Raw genomic sequence first — 22,915 nt, forward strand, 5'->3', positions numbered from 1 at the left:
AACTGTTGTACAGGAAGTCCTCAACTTGTAATTTTGCGAGTTAGGGCGAAGGGCATTTACGACATTTGTAAATTGACACCATTTCATGGTTTCGATGCGAGTTTCGCCTTTACGACACTCGACACAGCTGCATCCAGCTGCTAAGTCTCTTGTGGTGGGCGGGAGGGTGGATGGAAAGGGCATGGGGGGGGTGGCAAATCAATGCCCCTGCAGCAAGGGAGGGATTGCAGCTGGGGCTGGGACCAGGCAAGCTGCCCAGCTGGGGCACAAGGAAGGGATGGGGCAGCTCATGGCAATGTGTGCCACCAGTCCAGGAGGGCATGTGCCCTGGATCTGAATGGGGTAGGCAGGGCTGAGGCTGCACTCCAGGCAGAAGGTAATGGGAGCGGGGGCTCTGCCCTCCCACTGCTCTCTCAGCTGGGCATGGGATGCAGGTATGGCTCACTTTAAGTGGGCATGCTGGGAGTGAAGGCTATGCCTTGCTGCTACTCGCCCAGCCGGGGAAGAGGGACACAGGGCGGAGGCGCTGTGCTGCCTCAGATAAGCGGCACACACTTTAAGCTATTTCAAATCACAATGAATTGTTTCCCAAATTAACGTTCTTCTTAAAGGATAATGTATGAATCAGATTTAAACAAGATGACACTTCAAGGGAAATGATATCTAGGCATATGGGCGCTGTATCCAGTTCTGGGCCTCACACTTCAGGAAAGAACTGGATGGCAGGTGTGGCTGGTGAACTCAGATTGGTGGGGCAGGTGGAGCAGCACACAGGAGCCAGGGGTGGGGTTGCAGCCTCCCCACTCCTGGCCAGAGTGCCCGGGTAGCTGCAACCCCCACACACCTTCCCCTGTGTGACGCTGCACCCGCCCCACCAGTCTGAGTTCACCAGCTGCACCTGATGGATGGTTTGGAAAGAGTCCAGTACAGCAGCAAGAAGGATTAGGGGCCTGGAAAGCAAGACTTCTGGGAAAAGGCTGAAAGGTTGTTTAGTCTGTAGAAGAGAGGACAGAAAGGGGATTTGATACCAGGCTTCAGATATCTAAAGGGCAATTATGAAGAGAATTGAAATGGCCTTTTTGTCTATAGCAGTAGGGGACAGGACTATGAGCAATGAACTCAAACTACACCAAAGGACATTAAGACTGGAGATCAGGACAAACTTCCTGACTATGACAGTGGCCAAAAGCATTAGAACAGACTACCTACAGAGAAGTGGTGGAATGTCTATCTCTGAAAGTTTTCAAGAGCAGATTAAACAGACACTTGTCTGGGATGGCCAGGGCTTGATCCTGCCTTGAGCAGGGGGCTGGACAAGATCATTTTATGAGATCCCCTGAAGCTCTACTTTCCTACGATCCTATGACAAGAGTTCAAAAATAGATGTTACACTGTTAGGAACTGCAACAACAAATCTTATGATCAGAAAGCTACATACAAATTTTCCACTGTTTTCTACTCATTTATGCCTCAAAAATCTCAAGAAAAACCTAATTACTTCTTTCTACCATTAAAAATTCCCTGATTAGAAAAGTGAAGATGAAAGCATTTAAAAATCCAACAACTATTTGGTCCTATAATCTAAGCTAAGTAAAGATTAAGTAAAAATACCCAAATTATCCAATACATACCTACAAGATAAGGTTATGCCAGAGATTCAGACCTAACCTAAAAAACTCAGTATGGCTGACATCTTCTTTCTAAAGAGATGTATGATTCAGCCATATGATAATTCAGGAAGTTAACCACTAAGAATTGCTTCCTAAAACTTGTATGTAGACTTGTGCCAGGATAAAATTTAATATATTTAGTCGGGTATCATCTGCCTTTAGTGTGGAGCATACATATTTCTTCATCTGCTTACACGTCTGACCAATTTAATTCTGCATTGCCCACCTAAATCTCAGCTTAGTCCATGGAGTTTGCTTGAGGAACGGCAGGCAGAAATCCTCCAATGCAAAAATCTTTAAAACAGGTCACCTGTGTTGAAGTGGGGCCAATAATATAAACTTTGAATTCATTGCAATACCCTGGGCTTTTAAAAAAAAAAAAAATACAACTACCAACCAAGGAAACCCAGAAACACAAAACAAAAAAATCCACCCCTCTACAAACTCCTGGGTTTTTTCTATATCCAAGGACTGCACTCTAGGCATTGCAACAAATAACCAGTTTTCAAATTCTCCTTTGAGGTCAACAAATTTGCATAAGAGCTATGCCAAATGGCTGTCATCAAACAAACATATTCTGGTTTTGACGACCACAGCTCTCCCGTTTAGTTAGTACTGTCACTTCCTTAAAGAAATGAATAGATGGACAAAAAGATTCCCAGAGCTATTAAGGCTAGTCCCATATATTGCCAGGTAATGATTTACCCAGGGTCTTAAAAAAATCATCCACTCCAAACCCTCACACATCAGAATGACATGCTATAAAACCAATATGAGAGAAAGACTAAAGTAACACTGATGCTCTGCCCCTATGAAAGTCCACTGGATGCTGTTAGATTCAAATTTAATTGGCATTTCCTCTTTACTCATTAGCTCTAGTTGAAGCGTTTGTATTATTCATGTATTGGAGTTTTTTCCCATTAGTCCCTCAAAAAGCCTATTTTTTCAACAACACCTGAATTTAAATAAATAAAACTATAACATCAGCTGCCTATTGCTTAGAGGTCTCTAGGTGCATGCAAGATGGGAGAAGGCTTCTTATTAGCAAACATATATGTTCATGAAATTCAGAAAGTCATTTCAGTAATGACCTCACAGCCACTTTGTCAGAAAGCTGAGCTGATATGCCAGGGATGGCCAACCCAGAGCATGGGCATCTCCTGTGTGTCACACATGAGCCTTGGACGCTCAGTAAAGGAAGGCACTGAAATTAGAGGTGCACTGATACACTGGTCCATATGGTATCAGCACTGATAAAAGGAAAATTGACATTATTGGCAGTCTGCTTTTTTTTTTTAGCTAATGTGGCCGACAAATGCTGTATGCATGTGCGCAGCTGCAGCATGCACAGAGCCAGGAGTGCAACCTGGCAGGTTGGAGAACAGGGTCCACTCGGTAAGTGGGGGGGGAGGGGCAGGTCGAGGCCCCCACAGTTAGGGAGGGAGTAGGGGGCTGGGGCAGACAGTGCACAGTCAGGACTGGGCATGGGACAGGGCTGTGGGGGGCTCATTCAAGGGGATGAGGGTGGCGACTCCCACAGCTGCACACACCCCTGGGGGTGGTATGGGGGGGGGCATACATACCCCAGATCTGTGCACGGGGCAAGGGCAGGCTGCACACTGTGCACTCAGGGTCAGGTGCTGTGCCAATCTATTCCTGGTGATGGGGCCGGGCCAGGGCTGTGCTTGGGATGGGCAGGGCAGGGCAGGGCTGCAAGGGGAGGTATGGGGTGAGCTATGAGAAATTTTGGGGTGGCTGTAGCCCCCCCCCCAAAATACTGCCACTGCCACCCACCCCACCACGGCAGCTCACCCTCACTCTGTGCACATATCCAGTGGGCAAGCCCTCCCCATCTCTCTCCCGGGGTGTGTGCAGTGGCAGAAGCCACCCCACTGGACAGGCCACCCATGGATCTGTCCCGCACTCCACACCACCCCAGCTGTGCAACACCTGAGCCAGATGAAGGCTTCAATCTGCCGCCCCCCACGCCCTTTCCACCCACCTCCCTCACCCCAAGAGACTTATCAGCCAGACACTGCTCTCGAAGTTGCCAGGCTGTATATCAGCAATCTGACTGGTACTGGCCAATATGGCTGGTCAATAATTGGCCATCAGTAGCGGCCCAAAACATCTTTATCGGTGCACCCCTAACTGAAATGAAGGAAGGATAGCTTCAGCCTCTGGGTACCGGATGCTGCTGCAAATGGAAATGTCAGGTGTCCATCAAGTTAACCCTAACCAAACCCTTCAAGAACCACTGAATTCAGGGCTTTGGATCGGATCTTTGCTCATCATATAAAACTACTACATGCCTCCTAAAAAGTCTGGCTACCAGTGTGCCATACCTATAGCAAGATGCTAACAAAAAAAAGTTGGCCACTGCTGTGTCATAACCACAGAATCCAAAGTTTACATCAGACCTTTTACTTCTCCTCATGTTCAAATCAACCAAGTTTTTTCTGTACATAAATTTTCTACCCTCCCCCCCCAAAATAAAAAAATTAAATCAATCCCATTTTCAAGGTAAGCAAAAACATTTGGGGGGGGAGGGGGGAATTCCAGTTAATCAAAAGCCCAGTTTTCTGGCAAAAATCAAGTTTTCATTTTTTTTCCATTACCCTTAGAATGTGCTTTTCAGCTGGGCACTGCATGCACTCTAGAAAGACTTAGCAAAAGTATGTGTTGTTTAAAAGTTTTACATGGCTGGGAATACATATCAATGCCAAATCAGCTCATGCAAAATAAATAAAATAGGAAAAAGTGGTATTCAAAGGGTTTAGTTGTCATCATTTGATCCTAACTGCTGAATTAAAAGCAAGAATCATTCATTTGCCTATTAGAAATAAAACTAAAATTCTGATTCTTCAGTTTCTTCCTGAAAAGAAACTCTCTACTATAAATATGATTTTATCATTAAGAAAATGATACTATGCCCTGTACCTGTCCTGTAGTTCAAGTGGACAAAACTTCACTTATTACAACACTGCTGTTTTTAAGAAACCTTTTGTTTCTGTTCTGATGTAAACATGTAGAAACATGGAAAGGTATAGCTTCCCTAAAACACCTGACTTTTTAAATTGTATTTCTTTTGTCTATCCCTCCTGCTCCATGACTGCAGCATGACTTTTCTCAGCATTCACCATGACTAACAATGAGCCCTAGTAATTATGCATCCAACTATGTTTAAGAAAGCTTTACAGGATGTTTTTCAAAGCTTTATTAAAGTTGTGGCTTGCTGTTCATAATAAGCCATTCCTCCAAGGATGGAAGAAAATAAATAAATCAGCTAAACTATCAGTCTTTCCATTCAAGGACACTTTTCTTTAAGACCCTCATTGAAAAAAAAAAAATCATGTTAAAAAACACTCCTTTAATTTGGCAAATTCAGAGAAGCACTACACATCAGCTACTTCAACCCTTAGATGTGAGTGCACATGCCCATGTGAAATCCAAACATACATTAAGAACAAAATCAACAAAGTAAACAGTGGAGTCTTGAGTTGTAGACTTAAAGGGTAAATGAGAAGAATTCAAATCTTCACAGACACTAAATGATGCACACATTCCAGTACATTAAATCTCCTTATGAAACGGGATAAAGTTGGAGAATGCATGCAGAAAATGCTTGGTCATTATTGCCAGATTATACTAAAATAACAGTTTTCACAGCTTCATACTTTTGCCTTTACATACTGGTATCATAATAAAGAAAACACAAACGAGACTAAAATAGCTTAATATTATATAACTATGTTTTGAATACCCACATTCTTCACAATACTTGAGAAGTATATTTATGGATCTAAGATATACAGACACACTTAACACCTAGACAAAGTGTAAGGAGTATCTTCTAATAAAGGGAGAAAATGTACAAGTAGTCTATACAAAGCTGTCTTACTAGGACTTACTGAAGGATAGAAGTCATGCACAGAAAAAAAAAAAAGACGACCAAATATCTACTAAGCAGCTCTTCTAGTCCCAGCACCATTATTTGAATGCAGGTTTCATCCTGACAATATGCAAGGGCCATGGATACTTCCTTGCTAAATGAAAATTGTTCATTGAGTACTTAAAAGTTTCCTAACACACAGAATCAGAGAAAAATATGGTTTGAAGAGACCTCAGACAGTCATCTAGCAGTGTCATCCCACGCCAGTTATCCTAATAGACACAAGAGGCCAAGAAAGCTATGTAGGTGAACAAAAGCAATACAGCACTTTCAAAGAATTTAGGCAGATAGTATGTTTGCTTTGAACAGCTGAAGCAACCTCCTAGTATTATCAACCAACACTCAGTCTCTCAGTCAAAACACTGCTGTTACAGCAATATCAAGAAGTCAAGTGAGGTCCATGAAACAGTGACACAATAGAAGAATAAAGCTAACTTTGTGAATTAATGATATACATCTTTAAAAAATTAGTCTAGATATTTCCAAGGTCACCAATTTAGGAAATATGTCATAGTACTAAACTTGGGGCTCACTCATGTAGTCTACAGAGAAGTTAACATCTCGTATCTCAATGCAATTTTGATGCTTACTCGAGTACTGAAGGATCAGACCCTCAGCTTCTGGATTTCACAATGCCTTTTCTCCAGGGCCCAAATCACTTGAACTGTAACAATAGTGGCTAGATGTACCCAAGACAAGCTGTCTATTACCCTACACGCCCTCTTAGCTACCAGAAATTGACACTTTTCCAGCTACCACGTGGTTGCATATAGATAAAGCTACGAACAAAGAAAAACCATGAGGGCTGCTGCAGCAAAACTGAAACTAATATAAAATAGGTAGGCAGTATTAGAGAACCTGGCCAAAAAGAAAAGGAAAATAAATATTTCTCTGTTAAAAAAACTGAAAGAAAACAAACCACAAACTTTAAAAACAAAAGGCAAAATAACAAAACAAAAAGTTAAAAGTAACTCCTTTCCTAAAAACACCTCTTCTCCTCTACAAGTGATTGTTTTTAAATATATTCAAAATTCAGGTCTTGTCTACCCAGTTAATTCAAACTCTAGGAAACTTGGTATGATATTATGACACTGATAACGAGAGAATGATATTATGACCATTGACAGATTTGACATTGACAATCAGTCAAGATAGTTTTCTGTTATTTGAGAATAAAACTGTGCGTTTATTTTGGTTGCCGTTTTTAAGCCAAGCCCCATACAAAGCACACACCTTACATGAAGTTGGAAAAACCAGTTTCTTCATTAAAGATGCGACATACCATGTCTCTTCAATTATGGGTTGATCATTCAGGACAGAAAACTAGACTGGCCGTTCTTATTTTAAGGTGAGCAACTAGATTTATAACACGAAAACCTCCACGTATTTTTCAACTTTCTAAGGTAGGAGTAAATAAAACGCACAACTTATTGTCCCCACCACCACCCAGGCAGACACACATACATACACATTACCTGTTAAAAGACAGTATTCAACTTTGAAAGATAACCAAGAAGTAAACTTCCCTGAAAACTCACTGAAAATATAACCTTTTTCTTTTGAACAAGTTTAACAGACTTCAAGGAACAAAACACAGGCAAGAGAGAAAGAGAGGACCAGAGATCACAAAAATGAGACTGAAAGACAAGCACTTCAAGAGAGTCCCAATTCATGCAATACAGCCAAAATCTGCAGAACTACTAACTCATAGGGATTATTACATGGGCGGGCAATTATTTTGGGCGAGGGCCACTTACAGAGTTTTGACAAGTCATCGAGCGTCGCATGACAGGCAGCGAGGGGCAGATAAATATTATTTTTTTTAAGTTTTTAGGGGCCCTGCAGGCTGGATAGAATGGCCTGGAGGGCCTCAACCGTCCGGGGTGGGGGGGGGAAGTCGCATTTTGCCCACCCATGGATTATTATCTATCCAAAGATGACAGTTGGAAGATTCAAGAGATCTGGGGAGCAGAACGCTGTCCGCAGGGAAACAGAATGAGGAAATAAAGAAGCTACAAAGGAGATAAATCTGTTTTTGTTTTTATTTGTTAAAACAAAGTGTGGTGGTCCTCTATGTAGTCACTAAACATTTGTAGACGACAGTTTGTATGTGCAGTGAAGAATTTTACAGCCTCAGATTTAACAGACACTTCACTGCAGACATGACTAATAAAAATTAGGGCCCACAATCCTAAAGAGACCTGTATTTTGGCCTAATTTTATGCACAAAAACAACTGAGTACTATCCACACAGAAGTTGGGCCGGAGTTAGGTTTTAAAAGCCACAATAAACCAACCCGGCGATAATTCCCCTGGCTAGGGCTGACATTGGAGTTAATCCTGAACAAAAATAGCAGTCCAAAGCAGAGCCCTGGAGTACCGTACCATTGATGAGAACAGTTTCCATTAGACTTACAAACAGGAGAAACAACACACCTTTGCACAAATAACTTCAGCTGCCAAGGACTATAGTTTTCAGGAGCCAAACCCCTTCTCTTCTAATTCCTTGCAAAAATAGGGGAGGGAGGCAGGAGGGAAGAGATGACTATTCAGCCTCAACTTCAGAAACTCTATGAGCACAAATTGCTACATTTCCGTGCATCAGCAAGATTTAGTCTTATATCACAAGCATTTGCCAAAAAAGCAAAAACAAAATCTGACAGCTGTATTTTGAAAACAAATCACACTTTGAAACGATGCTGATTAGTCACCACTGAAAACCCCCAGAAAAGCCTACAGCAATGCTTCATCTAAATTTAACTCATTATATTTTTGCTTTATCATCTCTACCTATACTGTGGAAAGTATACAGAAGAAGGATTTATAGGGAAGAACATACACTTGTCACTGAGACAATATATGGAAAAGTTTGGCAAATCAATTCCTTTTCATTTATGGGCAATATCCATTAACCACTCTACAGACACAAGGGAAAACATAGTTCCTGTACTCAAAACCTTGCCCCCTAAAAGGTATATGAAGAAAGATAGAATGTACAATCAAATTGGTATGGGCAATTACTGACACCTCTAATCAATTTTGGGGTTTGGGGGTAATCTGTGATTTTAGTAAATAATAAATATAATAATAATGGAGCAAAAAACCAACCATAGGGAAATCACTGAGGAAGAGTTAACCGGAAGGGATTAGGAAAATAAATAGAAGTAAAAGGAAGAAAGATTGAAAGGAAAGGAGAATAAGTAGCAGGAGTGTAATGGGTAGTCAAAGGAAGGAGACAAAGAGTTTTCAGTTGAAACAGCAGAGCACAGACTGCTTAAACAACCTGAAAACCCTGAGTCAGCTGATATAGGGGGACTGGTTGTAGTCCCATGAGGCCAAAATGTTCTTCACCAATCAATGTGCTAGAGGGCATCCGATAAGTCTACATGAAAACACAATGTGATCAACAAGAACAGAAATATTAGAATCTTTCAGTTACTAACTAAAAAGGGGAGACAGTCAGAACTTGGAGCTAGCTGTTGCATTTTTGGTATAAGTCAAAGAAAGTGATCAACTTTCCTTTTTATGTCTGTTCTAGACAGGTCACTACTAAATATCGCACATGGCCATTTGACAAAGCCTTCAGCAACCTTATTGCCCTTATTAACCATATTTTTATTTAGCAACTCTCAGGAAATCTGTAAACAAGGTGGCACTCTGACTGGCACTCGTTGAGTTTGGAAGATCATTACACAGAAGCTATTTAAGATTTCATTGGGAAAAACCCTTCTGGACACTTCCTGCTCTTTAGTTACCTGCAAATGTAACACAAATTTAGAATATGACAGCACGAGAAAACTAGGTCACTACAAAGTTGGCCTGGGAAATATGACTCAATACTTTCTACTTCATATAGGAAGGGATCCACTGTCTTACTCTATTATAGTTTTTCTGAACACTGTCTAGGCAACTACCACCTGATCAAGACAGTTTAAAGAACTCTAAAAAATGGCTTAAGAAGTTAACACCTAGTAACAAAACTGAAAGACATCTAAGCTACATTAATCTTACTTTTCAGTTTAAAGGAAATAAAGACTGCACGGTACTGTAATTAATTGAAGTACAGGGTCAAAATTGATCTTGTATTTAGTAAGTAACACTTCTGAAATCTCTCTTTTCATTACATTGTTTCTTATTCTGCATCTGAGTGCATGTTTCCTAGGGTCATTTTAATGTTGAGAGTCTCCTACCTCTCTTCTTCGATTATTCCTTTTCTCTCCTTCTCCATTTTTCCTAACATTATATCCTCCAACAATATTTCTTCAGCTCGCACCTCAACCCCGCTCTCCCCCAGCCAACACCAATGTTTCTCATTCTGTCTTCCCATCAAAAATCTTCCCCCAACATTTTAATTCATCTACCCACCAGCTAAAATTCTCTTACCCACTCACTGGCTCCTCCAGATCAGTGCTCATCACTCCCCTTCTGGAAAAATAAGAGCGACTCAAAGGTTTCTAGTTCTCCCAGTTTCCTGTGAAGGAGTCAGCAACAACAGGACTACTCCATTCCTTGACTTCATGCTACCTTGAAAAAGTGCCTCCCAGCTCTCTGCTCCCTATCGCTACACATCCAGCCAAGAAGAAGAGAAAACATTTTAAAACAATACATACAGACATGACTGGAAACCGCAAAAACCAGCTCAGCACCTAAGGCTCAAATGTAGTACCTTAAACTAATTACTCATCTTTTTGAAAACTGACTGGATTAAGTTCAGAGTGCCATTTTTTAAAGTCAAAATAGAAACTGTTGTCATTTTAATGCAGTTTTTTCACATTTAAATTCTTAAATCTGACCTACTGGGTTGGAAAGTAATACTTAGTCTATGCCCAAATGGTGTTAAAAATAAAAATCCAGCTTTGAGTAATTCTCTTTCGTCATTTTTAAATTCAGTTTACAAATATTTTCCTCGTTAAAAGACCTCTTTTCTTAAAGAGAAAAAAAAACCCTTAAAAATCAAAATTAACTGAATGTTGGAATATTAAACTAGCCTTGCAAATAAGAATGAGTAACTTCACTGACAGAACTAGTCTCAATGGCTTTAATGTCTGAAGCTACTATTAAAGGATAATATTGTACTCTGTATTAATGTCTTGAAACATTAAAAATGAACAATTAAATAATTCTTCATGCTATTAGATGTGAACTTTCAAAGACACTTACTTCACCAATGGCCACTGCTCATCAGTCACAACAGTTTAGCAGACTAGCTATTAAAGCAAAAGGAAACTGTAAACCTGACAAGCCTGGACGCAAGAGGCAAAACATTAAGTTCAGCAAACTCCTTACCTTAGAAGTGAAGAATTTATACCACCTTTGCAGTAGAGGTGCACCGACACATCGGTTTTATATCGAATTGGCACCAATATTAAAAAAATTGGCTGTATTAGAAATCAGCCTGATGCGGCCAATAATTTGGCTGATGAATGCCCGTGCGTGCATACAGCTGCAGCACAGCATGGAGGCAGCGAGGAGAACAGACCAGCAGCTTGGAAAGTTGCATGCAACTGGTAAGTCTGTTGTAGTGGAAGGGGAGGGAAGGGGCATGGAGGGTGGGGCAGATCAACAGCCCCCGTGGTGAGGGAAAGAGTAGGACAGAGGCTGGGGCAGATGCTGCCCTGCCAGGGCGGGGCAGGGGACGGAGGTGCAGCTCATCCAAGGGGCACCGGGCAGGGGGAGGGAGGGGGGACACATGACATGCCCCCCAGATCTGTGCAGGGCAGGGCAGGCAGCCTGCAGCTCCAGCCTGGAAACAGAGTTGCACTAGGCTTTTCTCAGCACAGCTGGGCTCAGGACAGGCAAGGGCAGTGCTGGGAGGGGGCCATATACCCCTTCCCTCCCCCCTCCCCTTCCACCACAGACTTACCAGGTGGATGCAGTTGTATCTGAAAATCAGATTGGTATATGCCTCCTTAAAAACTGGCTACTGATATCAGCCCCCAAAATTTCTACTGGTGCACCCCTTTGCAGCTCTATAAGCCTATTACCCCATAACCAGAAATAAGCTCAGATACCTATTAAATAGCTCCAAACTGTTTTTCCCCAGTAAAACCAGGGAAATGAAGTGTAAAAAAAATAAAAATAAAAAATAAAAAAAAAAAAATGCTTACAAACACTTGAAGTCACAGTACTTCAGAAGTTATCCCTTTTTAATTAGTTTTACCTAGACAAACTTTCTTGTATTGTTTACTAATAAAATTCACATAGCTGTCTAATGCCCAGGATAATTTTTTTAATTTTACAACATTAACACTGGTGTAACATCAGCTCCAAACCTGTATATTCAGGCTTTGATTCAGCAAGACAAACATGCAAGTGGTCCTTAAAAGCCATTTAACACCTCATTAAAAGAGAGAAAACTGTATAAAGTAGGAGAGAACACACATGACTGAAGTAACTTGTTAAGTCAGATATAATTACTAGTATAACTTACCATTCTCAGAACTGGATAATAGGAATATACAGGGGGAAGTAAAAAGAAGTGGACTCACAAGATGTGCAGTGTAGCTTAAATATGCTACAAGTCACATTCAGCCTGATTTTTAAAGACATTGTGGGCACTTTTACACATGTTCCAGGGTGGGGAGGGAGGGAGGGGTGGCAATTTAATTGAAGCGCCACCGCATCTCATGTATAAGCATCCTCACACTTAAAAACAGTGGTGGGGGCACTTGAACTAAAGCCTGTTCAATGAGCTTTAGTTTAAGCACCCCTGCCACCATTTTTAAGTGCAGGAACCCTGATACAGGAGACACAGGAGGCTGCTGGATCACAGTAACTGCCATGCTCTAGCATACCCGATTAAACTGAGTCTGCTCTGATTCACTACAATTCCAGTGTGTTGGAGCAGCTTCTGTGCTCCTGTGTGGTGCCCAAGTGTTTCTCTGAAATAGAGCTTGTTTAGCAAAGATACGTATGCTCCAATCACAACACTGGCCTCTCTGTCCCATTTAGCCTTTGAGGAGTACACCAAACTTAATAAATGTTGTTTACAAGTAATTAAAAATTGTTTAAAGTATGTGCTAATACTAGGCTTCCTTGATTTAATGACTTAAATGAATCTGTAAAGGAAAATCCAGTAAGAACTAAATGCTCTCTCTACAATGACCAAGCATAAAGTAAATAATCCTGACAGGAAATTACTTTCTGACTAAGCAAAAATCATACAAAGTCAGTTTTTGCAGCCTGTTTACTAATGCTGCCGTGCACAATGCTCTAAAATTAGAAACCAAATAAGCAGGGGTGGGAAGGCTGGGGGGAAATCAGCATGGGGGGTTTTAAAGTATAACAATAGCAGATTTGAATTCACTACATATTTGACATTTGCAGTAAACTTTAAGACTTAACAGTCGCATAAGAAAAATGCTAAAAGAAAAGCAAGCTCCTTGAAATGCAAATATCATTAACTATTTTAAAAATCCTTTAACAACTTCTAGAACCCAAATCTTCCACTTTAGCAATAAAAACAGCTGTCAACTGCCTTTTGTGTTGTGGGGGGACATATTTATAAGATGGCATCACCTATACATCACCCAAACAGCAATAACAGTCTCATTTTCATCAATTTACACCGCATCATTACAACCAACAGGGAATCTAAATTTCAAATGAGAAGAAAAAAAATCTGATACTTCTTAAAATTATTCCTTAACTAAAAAAAGTTGAAGAAATGCAAATTAATCATACACTGATATACCAAAAGATTAATTCTTTCATGAAGATATCCCAAGTAGATAGAAGAGACATGCACCTATAGCTTAAATTACTCAGAGGAAAAACAGACAAGAAAAAACTATTCAGTTATAAGTATATGCAGCTTGCTGCATACAAACTGAATGTCTAGCAAGCATTCAAGATTCATAACTTCACATAGCTCTCTCTGACAAACAGCTTATAACTTAAAAAGAATGTAGGATGGGAATGATTATCAATCATAATCTAAGTAATAACCGTAAAAAATAATTGAAAGATATGTCTTAAAAAGATATTTAAAATATGTAGGCCTAACTAGTCTAGCTTTTAAAAAATACAACTATTTTACAAAATATAATAGAAGATCTGTTTACAATAGTTATTTCTAACAATTTGATAATATATCCTTTAAACAAAAAGGCTAAACCATTCCTCCTTGGTATTTACTCCTGTACATAAAAACTAGAAAGTTTAGCTGATGTAATCTTATTTTCATTGTCCACCATGAATGGAAATACTAACTAAATAAAAGTTAACTGCAGGAAGTAGACTGAAAGAGACAAGACTGAGCCCATATTAAATAACAGATCATTTTAAAATATAAGTTATCATTTAAGACCAGCTGTGGCTAAATATTAATTCCTTCTCCAGAATGTTTTCAGAACAGGTAGATATCCTGCAAATTGTTGATAAATGGCTAGCTTTATACACATGAATAGTCTCACTAGTCTTAACCAGGGTACACGGGGGCCGGAGTGGGGGGTGGGGGGGTAGAGGTAAATTGTGTACAACTGTCCTTCTAGATGCAAAGCCACACAAACAATGACCAATTAGGGTCATTAGTAATGATCTTTTCTGCATTCCTTTGAGAAAATGTCAGAGTATATTTCAATAGTATGAAAACTCTCTCTCAAACACAACTAAAAGAAAGAAAAAGGTGTCTAAAAAGCATCACAAATCTCCTTCTGAACATAATTCATGTCAGGGAAACATTCCCCCCTATACGAAGGATGACTGCACTGCAGAAAGGAGAGTGTGACTTTTTATCAAATAATTACAAATACCTCTACCAATTTTAGAACTGTGACATTTTACCTTACTTTCAATTTAGGAACACGGCACTGTCAAAGAATAGATTCATCTAATCCCATTTTTTCCTGCAGTCACACCTGATACTTTTCTCTCTTTTTTTTTTTTTTTTTTAGGTTTGTGGAATTCTAATAGTCCAACATTATCAGTATATAAGGGAGTTTTCAGCCAAGAATATGCTGACCATTATTCTCATTGCACAGAAAGTTATGAGCCCCCCTATGCAAAGAACCAAGTACCCTCAACTCCTACTGATGTCAGACTACGTAATAATAGAAGTGTTGAGATCTGTTGCTCAAGTTTATGCTCCCCCCCAATGCTGTAGGGGCCTTAGAAGAGTCCATACAATGTAAAGTTTTTTGTACTGTATGTATCCATTATTATTATTATTACCACCAACACACACAGCTAACATCATCATTAAAAATAAAAAGAGAATGTCAAGTAGGACAGTGTATATGATAAGCATTTTCCAGGTGGAACAGGCAGGATTAAAAGTTGTAATTTAGTTTGTCTCATTATTGTCCTAAGAAAATGATCTGGGTTACATAAACCAGGAAGCCTCCCATGCATAGTTTCCTGCCTGGTCTACATCCACATCTGCCATATTTTTCCCCCTTCTTGCCAAACTTGATATTCATTATAAGATATGGTAGCTGGGTTTCAAAGAAAAAGGACCCTCCCTAGGAAATCTGTGTGGGATTCTTCTCTCCCTCTGAAGGTTAACACTAGTTGCTCCTCTCCTTTCCTCACAACTAGGAGTTATGACAGGACTGTTCCAAATGAATCTCTGCTCCAAATGGAGCAACTAGGTCCCACGTTTACCACTTTCCTCAAACACTGGGTGCAGGCATCTCCAGTTTTGCCAAGCCAGGCTAAACCAGTACAAGCAACCTGCAACAGGAACAACCATTTCCTAGCTGCCATCAGCAGTCAAAAAACTTTAACTGGTTTAGCAGCAGCAGCTTCAGTGGAGTTTCGGGTCAAGACAGAGCAGGCAGAACAAGACTGTGGAAACAGGTAGTCTTCCCTTGAGGCTGGGTTTCGGGACCCTGGCACAGCAGTAGTGACCGCACGCAGGCAGGCAGTGCGCAACTAAACGGAGGCAAAGCCCAGGTGCTGGCAGCAAGGAGGAGGGGGATATGTGAATGGAAACAAACTGAAAAGAAATGGGGTGAAGAAAATAAGCCGGCAAGGAGACACCTGCACAGCTGCTTCCAGAGCCGGAGTGGTCTGCTCCATACAAGCTGGCGGGCCACGGCTGCAGCCTCCCTGACACCCTCCCAGCACACCAAGGCCTTCTCTGCGCGGCAGCGGGCAGGGCAGGGCAGGGCAGGGCAGGGCAGCCCGGCTGCTTCCCCCCCCGAGCCCCGACCCGCCGCGGCTGCGGACTCCTCCAGGCCCAGCGCCACTCACCCGCCGCCTCGCCGGCCGGTGCGCCCGCCGCCCCATTCAGGTAGAGGATGGAGAGCAGGTGGGGCTGCGTCTTCTCCAGGGCCACGCGCAGGTCCTGGAAGTGGTCCCGCTCCTTGGCGAGCAGCAGCTTGAGGAGCAGCTCGGCCTTGCCGGGGGCTGCTCCCGCCCCGGCTTCCTCCAGCTCCAGCAGGTCGCGGGGGCCGAGGGCGCCGGCCGCCTGCAGCAGCTCCACCACCGCGTCCACCTCGCTCATGGCCTGAGCCAACGCGGGCCGGCACTGCGCGAGCAGCTCCTTGTGCTTGGGCTCCATGGCCGCGCCGCGCCGCCCTCCCTCCCTCCCTCCCGCCGGGACGCGCAGGCCGGGGGCGGTTACTCTCCACCGCCTACCCCAGCGCCGCCACGGCTGGGCACGGGGCCGCTCCGCACGAGCAGCGGCTCAGGCGGCTTGTCTCCTCCCCTCCCGGCCGCCCGCAGCCCCGCAGCATGCCGCCCGAGCCGAGCCGGGCCGGGCCGGGCCCCGCTTCCCGCCCTGTCCTGCCGGCAGACACGCGCCGGCCGCGCGGCGCCTCCCCCCGCGCGGACCTGGCAGCGGAGGCGGCTGGTCCCCCTCGCCCGGCCCGGCCCGGCCCGGCCCGCGCAGCGCCGCCTCCCGCCCTCCCCAGCCGCTCCGGCAACTTGTGGCCTCGCCGCGCCCCGCTCCAGGCCGCAGCGGCCGGGGGAGGCTTCAGCCCCGAGCGCCTCCTCCTAGCGCCAGCCGCGCGCAGCCATGTTGCTTGCACCGCGCCCAGGCGCGGCCCGGGCCGCGCAGCCCCCAGCTCCCACTCATGCCCCTGGCCGCCCGGCGACGGAGGAAAAGCACCCCCGGCCCCGCCGCTCCTCTCCCCGGCGCGGGCACAAAGAGGGAGGGAGGCAGGCAGAGAGACGCCCCGCCCAGCCTCGCGCTGCCTGCGGCCCGGGCCCTCCCGCGCCCCCCGCCCCGGACTGCCGCCTCAGCCCCCGCAGCCGCTGCCGCCCCCCGCCTGTCCGTCATGGGCGGGGGAGGGAGGAGCGCGGCTGCTGCCGCCTCCCCGCGCCGGGTGGGGAAAAGGAGACCTGCTGTGCTGTGCTGTGCTGTGCCGAGCCGAGCCGTCGTGCCCCGGTCCCGGCGGGGAAAGGGGCATTGAAGCCTGAGCCCCCATGCCCCGCAGGGCGGAACCGCCCGAGGCCCCCCGACCTCCAGGAGCCCGTCGGCAGCACGCACCCGCGCAGGGCTGGCTCCTGGCGCTGAAGTAGGGGAGCAAGGAGGAGCGGGTGGGGGTTGCTCACGTAGGGATGGCGGCCCTAGGCAGAAAGCTCTGCCCCCGCGGGGATGTGGGAAGGGGGCTTCTAGTGTGTTACTTCCTCTCCTTCGGTGGCCAAGAGCAAACCCATGCTCTGAACTCTGGGATCTTACAGAACTGTGGCCACTTCTCCGCCCACTGCTTCCAGAAGTAAAGGAGACTTCGTTACGAGTTCAGAGCTTATGAAACACAAGTGCTATACTGGCTCCTACCCATGCCCCATCCAGGCCAGCATCCTGTTACTCGGTTCAGCTCCTATAAACCTGTTGTCTTTTACTAAAGATAGAGGAACACCTCGGAGCTGTGAACCTGGCTCTGACGGGCAGAACCGGATGCTAGAGGTAGAGCTTTGAATTGGATCTAACCCTATCTAACGATCCCTGGCCTCTACTAGATGCCCAGTTGTGATTTCTGCACAGTAGGTGATGTGAGATGTATGCATCCCTTATACAGTATCACCCTTGTTTTGTTTGCTGAAAATAAATCATTTACTTTTTTGGGGGGAGGAGGCAGGAAGAGAAGTTAGCCCCATCCCTGAAAACTACTGGAGTGAGTGAGTATACCAAAGCAAAAAGCAGGTGCAACTGAAATAGAATGTCTACATGATACAAAGATGAGAAACGTCTTCAATATAAAAATGTAAAGACAGACATTGTACTTCTACATCCTGTACTCACTGAATACACTGAGGAAGCAAATGAATGACAGAGCAAATCTGATTCACGTGCTTACACAATAAATATTAAACTGGATATACTAGTGCCATCTACTGGAAAGACTGTCTAAATCCCTGGCCTGCCTTGTGACAGCATTAAAAGCAGGGGTGAGGGAAACAAATGTTCGTTTTGCAGGACAGTTTGGGATTTCAAAGTTTATTTTGTTTCTAAATTGGGAGGGTACAAGGAATTGTGAAGTCTCCCTTCCAAACAATTTCCAGAAGAAAACTGGTCCAACCAAGTTGTTTTGTTTTGATCAAAATAATCAACATATTAGCTAGCCTGTGTTGTTTTGGATTTATTGTAAATTCATACGGTACAAATACATTTCAAAACGAAAGTTGTTTGAAGACATTCTATTCCAGGGTGATCAAAGTGTTTGTCAATTTTTTTTCACTATTGTAATTTCTTAATTGAAACAGTTCTGTTTCTTTGGGAATGTTTCAACAATTAACCGTTTGCTACACTGGCAGATAACTTTTGGCCAACTCCAATGAATAACTTTACATACAGGTTCGCCTCACTTAACATCGTCCCCGTTAACCTTGTTTCGTTATTACATTGCTCATCTATTAGAGACCATCTTCAAAGTTGCACAGTGTTCAGTTATAACGTTGTTTGTCCGCTACCTGCTAGTAGGTAACTATTGTGACATAACTGGATTCACATGACATGGTTTCACTTAAAGTCACATTTTTCAAGGACATAACTATGATGTTAAGTGAGTAGCAGCTGCAGTTGCCACTCATCTTGGCATTGTTACTGGTAATTTAAGGATCCTTTCACTTATCAATAAAATTCAGCTTCCTCAGGGGAATCAGCAGTGGTTAATCAGCAACAGGGCACAATAGTTATACAAAGAAAGTAAGAAATAACTATTGAGAGAATATTGTTCATAAATTAGGGTAAAATGCTGATATTAATTATTACATTGAGCAGCGATTTACTTTGCAAGCACCTCATGGACGTCACCTTTAATTACCACAAATAATTACAGGATTTACATTTTATCTAAAATACCACACCTGCTACAGGTAAGGGCCTCTGACACTGTGTAAAAACACTAGTAATGGCACAGGGAAAATCCTGCTGTTTGTTACTCCCACCATTTTTGTAGCAAGGCCGTTATTTGGCTGTCTCCCATCCACGTACTTAAGTAAAGCCTGATTCTGTTCAGCTTCTGACAATAGACAGACTCATGGAAGTACAGCTGGAAGCAGTTGCTCTTTAGCTATCCTAGGAAAAGCACTACATTTTGGAAAATCCAAGTTCTGAAGTGAGTTTTTTAGCCCAGAAAAGAAATGAAAGATTTATATCTAGACAAAAAAAGTCACCAAAAGTCACAACATAATCTTGCAAGATTTAAAGGGACACCCACAATGTTTTTTAAATACTGGTAGTTTCCATTCGTGTTGGCTCCATTGTTTTGAGCCCGTACTTAGAGCTTTGAGAAGAAAAAGTTCTTCCTTCTACTGATTTAGTTTTCATGCTTAGTAAACTTTTTGTATTAATGGAATGGCAATGCACAAAGATGGGTTTGTTCACTTCCTTGTTTACACTGCAGCATCTTGATTCAGTTCTAAGAAAAAAAACGTTGCTGGCTAACACTTGACATTAAAACACTGTTTCTAATGCCATTAACTGCATACATTATTTGAAAGAAAGCAACAATAAAAACTATGGAAAATAAATAACCATATAAGCATACAATACAGAAACCAAATTCTGGGTCATGCTACCTAGCTCACGTTAGAGCAGGGGTGTCCAACCTTTTTGAATGTGGGGCTGGATCATGAACTTTTTATCACCCAGTGGGCCGGCAGGAACGGGCGCTCGCGCAGCCTGTCCAGTCCAGCCGCGGCCTGGGGGCACAGGGGTCAAGGGGTGCCACCTTACCCCGCCATGTCCTCCCTGCCACCTGGGCAGCCTCAAGGATGCTTCCGCACCTGCACACCTGGGCTCAACAGCCAGGGGGACATGTGGGGACTCTACAGGGGGATGCAGGATATGCAGGGACACCCCCCTGCTCCCTCTCTCCCTGGGGCAGCCCAAGCAGCAGGGGTCCCTCCCTCTCCGGGATCCGCGACTCAACACCCCCAGCATGATGTCTGTGGGCGTGGGGGGATGCGGGAGCGGCGCCAGCTTCCTGCCCCGACAGCCACAGCAACAGCAGCAGCATCTCCCACAGGCCTGGCCACAGCATCCCTTCGAGCTGGCATCCACGCCCCCTGCTGGCATCCACGCCCCCTCCAGTCCATGCAGCCGGCAGGGACCGGTGCAGGGTGGGGCCGGCATGCAAATGAGGAAGGGAGGGGTGGGGTGAGGAAGGGACACCGTAAAATGAGGGGGGAGGGGAGGGGAGGAGCCACACCGTGTCAGCAACATCAAGCTGACACGGTGCATGTGGAAACCTTGTCCCTTCCCTAGCCCTTCAGCAGCCATCAGGAAGCTGCTGAGGGGCTGGCGGAGGGACAAGGGGTGGGAACAAAAGTAAACAGCGTTTACTTTCATGTCCTGTCGCAGCACCGCGGGCCACAGAAAATGGCTTGGCGGGCCGCATGGTGGCCCACGGGCCATATGTTGGACAAGCCTGCGTTCGAGTAACTTTGGTCTGCTCCACAGTGATAAAATGAGCAGTCTGCAGTCCTCTAGCAATCCATGATGCACCCCGCTTACCTCTTCACCCAGAGCAGGGATAGAGATCATGCTTCTTCTCACTAGCCCTCTAGCAGCATGTCAGAGCTCTGCAGGCAAGAAATGGTATTAACCCTTAATGTGCAGCTGCTCATAGCATATTTTAATTGTAACACCACTTAACATTTTGCACATTTAGTATGGTCTAAGTACAATATGTAATTTCACCCTAATATATGAATATGTATGCATGCATATGTCAGTATAAAAACAAAAACAACCTTAACTTCAGCACTGCAAAAAATGCCAACCTAACATATTTGCTTTTTTATTCCTTAGATATATGATTATCATCAGGTCAGGATCTATAATATGAGGCACCCATACTGTAAGATCCGTTACCTTTTGATTAAGTCATTGCTTTAAAGGATAGATTGGGACTATGACTTCGGAGACTTGACATTTTAGTGTGTCCATTAACACATGTTCAACAGGTCAAGATGTAGCCTATGACTACGCATTCATGTTTAACATGTTTTTACCGCTACCAGCTTCTTTTTCTTTTCATTAGATCCAAGAGATGGATATGAGGAATTGTGCATCATTGTTTCCCTTTAAATCTGACAGCCAAATTCTGTTATTTATACTAGTTAAAACTTCTTGAACCACATATACAAAAGGCAGAAATCAACCAGGGTTAAATTACAAGGGTTGCTATAGGAGGTCAACATTTACACCCTGCCTAAAAGATGTTACCCCTCCTATGGCAACAGGCAGATCAGTTGGTTTCAATAGTGACAGGGAGAGAAGACTGACATCTATAAGAGGAATGTGCTTACAAGATCATTTTCAAGTAAATGTGAATGAGGTTACTCTCTAAAGCAGTGGTCACCAACCAGTCAATCACGGAGTCTCTTTGAGTTGATCTGAGGCTGGGGGGTGAGCATGCGCATGCATGCATCACGCCCCCCCCCAGCCCAGCAGGTCAGTCCTTGAGGGAGGGAAGGGGTGGGGCCCAGATCGAGGCCCCTGCAGTGAGGGACAGAGTGCAGCAGAGACAGGACCAGGTGTAAGGTGAGTGGGGCTCGGAGCCAGGCAGGTGTTGAGAGGATTGAGCCTACGCAGCTCGTCGAGGGGCACAGAGGGTGAGGGGTTTCCACGACTATGCACACTCTGGTGGAGGCCCCAGGGGGCACATGTCCTCCCATTGTGTGCAGTGGAGGCAGCTGCCATTGCAGAATGGACTTTGCACCCCAAGCCCTGCTGCAGCTGGCTTGGGAGTGGCCTGATGCCATATGCATCCAGTCACCAGGCGGGCAAGGGACAAGGCTCAGCCTAGCGGCTGGACACATGTGGCATCGAGCCACTCCCAGGCCAGCTGCAGTGGTGCTCGGGGCACAAAGCCCAGCCTGCAACAGCAGCCACCTCTGCTACGCACAGATGTGGGGGGGCCGCATGCTCCTCCCCAAACGCGGGACAGTGTGGGCGGTTGCAGCAGCTGTGTGGGAGGGAACGGGGCTGAAGCAGGGGCAGACCTTGCACAGCCAGGGCGCAGAATGGAGCAATGAGTGCCTCCCTGGGAGGGCATGGGGGGCATGTGCCCCCCTGGACCTGCATACTGGCCAGGCTGCCTGCCACTGCAGGATGGGCCCAGGGCTGTGCTGGACTTTCCCAGTTGGGGGCTAAGCCAGGCTATGGTGCTGGGATGGGACTATAGGGGAGGGGGGCTGCAGGCTTCCAAAAATTCACTGTAGCACCCCCAACCCTCCCAATGCCACTACTGCTGCTGCCTAGCCGAAGTGCAGTGTGGCCCAGCCCCCCTATCAGAAAGAGTTTGGTGTTGCCTTCCAGCCCCAGCCCACCCTCCCCTCAACTCGGATCCCGGGCAAATGGCCCCCTAGCCCTTGGGGGGCGGGGGGGGGGGAAAGAGGTGGGGAAAGCAGAAGGCAGCACCAGGCTCTTCCCAGCAAGGGGCTGGGCCACACTGCACTTGGGCCAGGCGGCAGCAACTCTGGGAGGGAGGGCTGGTAAATTTTCAGGTGCCTACAGCCCCCATCCCCCCACTGCCCCCTCCCAGCACCACTGCCCAACCCAGGCCCCCACTGGAAAGAGCCCAGCACAGCCCTGGCCACATCCCAGAGCAGCAGCCAATGAGGCTGGCATGCAATGGGTCAGGTAGCTCCTCAATCCACAGCTGCCTACGCAACACAATTTTACCAGTATGAGGGCAGCTCACTGCATCCTCACTGGGTGTGGGAAAGTGGATAATCAGGATGCTTCCCCAGCACTCCCTCAGCGGGGTGGGGAGGTGCAGCAAATTGTTTGCCCCAGCAGATGTGCGACTAGGATCTGACAAATTTTATCACAGATCCCCAAAATTATGCATCCCGCTGTGCATATGTGGCTATTATTATTAGGTTATTGTAAGGT

The 22,915-nt window shown here is 45.0% G+C and overlaps 1 protein-coding gene across 1 annotated transcript in view; it reads right to left on the bottom strand.

The window, feature by feature from the left end:
* DLG5 (discs large MAGUK scaffold protein 5) overlaps window positions 1-16,763 on the bottom strand; it is a 200,535-nt gene extending 183,772 nt beyond the window's left edge. Inside the window, exon 1 of the mRNA XM_006269642.4 lies at window positions 15,817-16,763. Within this exon, the coding sequence (XP_006269704.1) occupies window positions 15,817-16,126 (310 nt within the window). The 5' untranslated portion in view covers window positions 16,127-16,763. The remainder of the gene's footprint in view (window positions 1-15,816) is intronic.
* Between the last annotated feature and the right edge of the window lie 6,152 nt (window positions 16,764-22,915).

Source organism: Alligator mississippiensis, chromosome 6, assembly GCF_030867095.1.
Source record: "Alligator mississippiensis isolate rAllMis1 chromosome 6, rAllMis1, whole genome shotgun sequence".
Classification (NCBI taxonomy): Eukaryota; Metazoa; Chordata; order Crocodylia; family Alligatoridae; genus Alligator; species Alligator mississippiensis.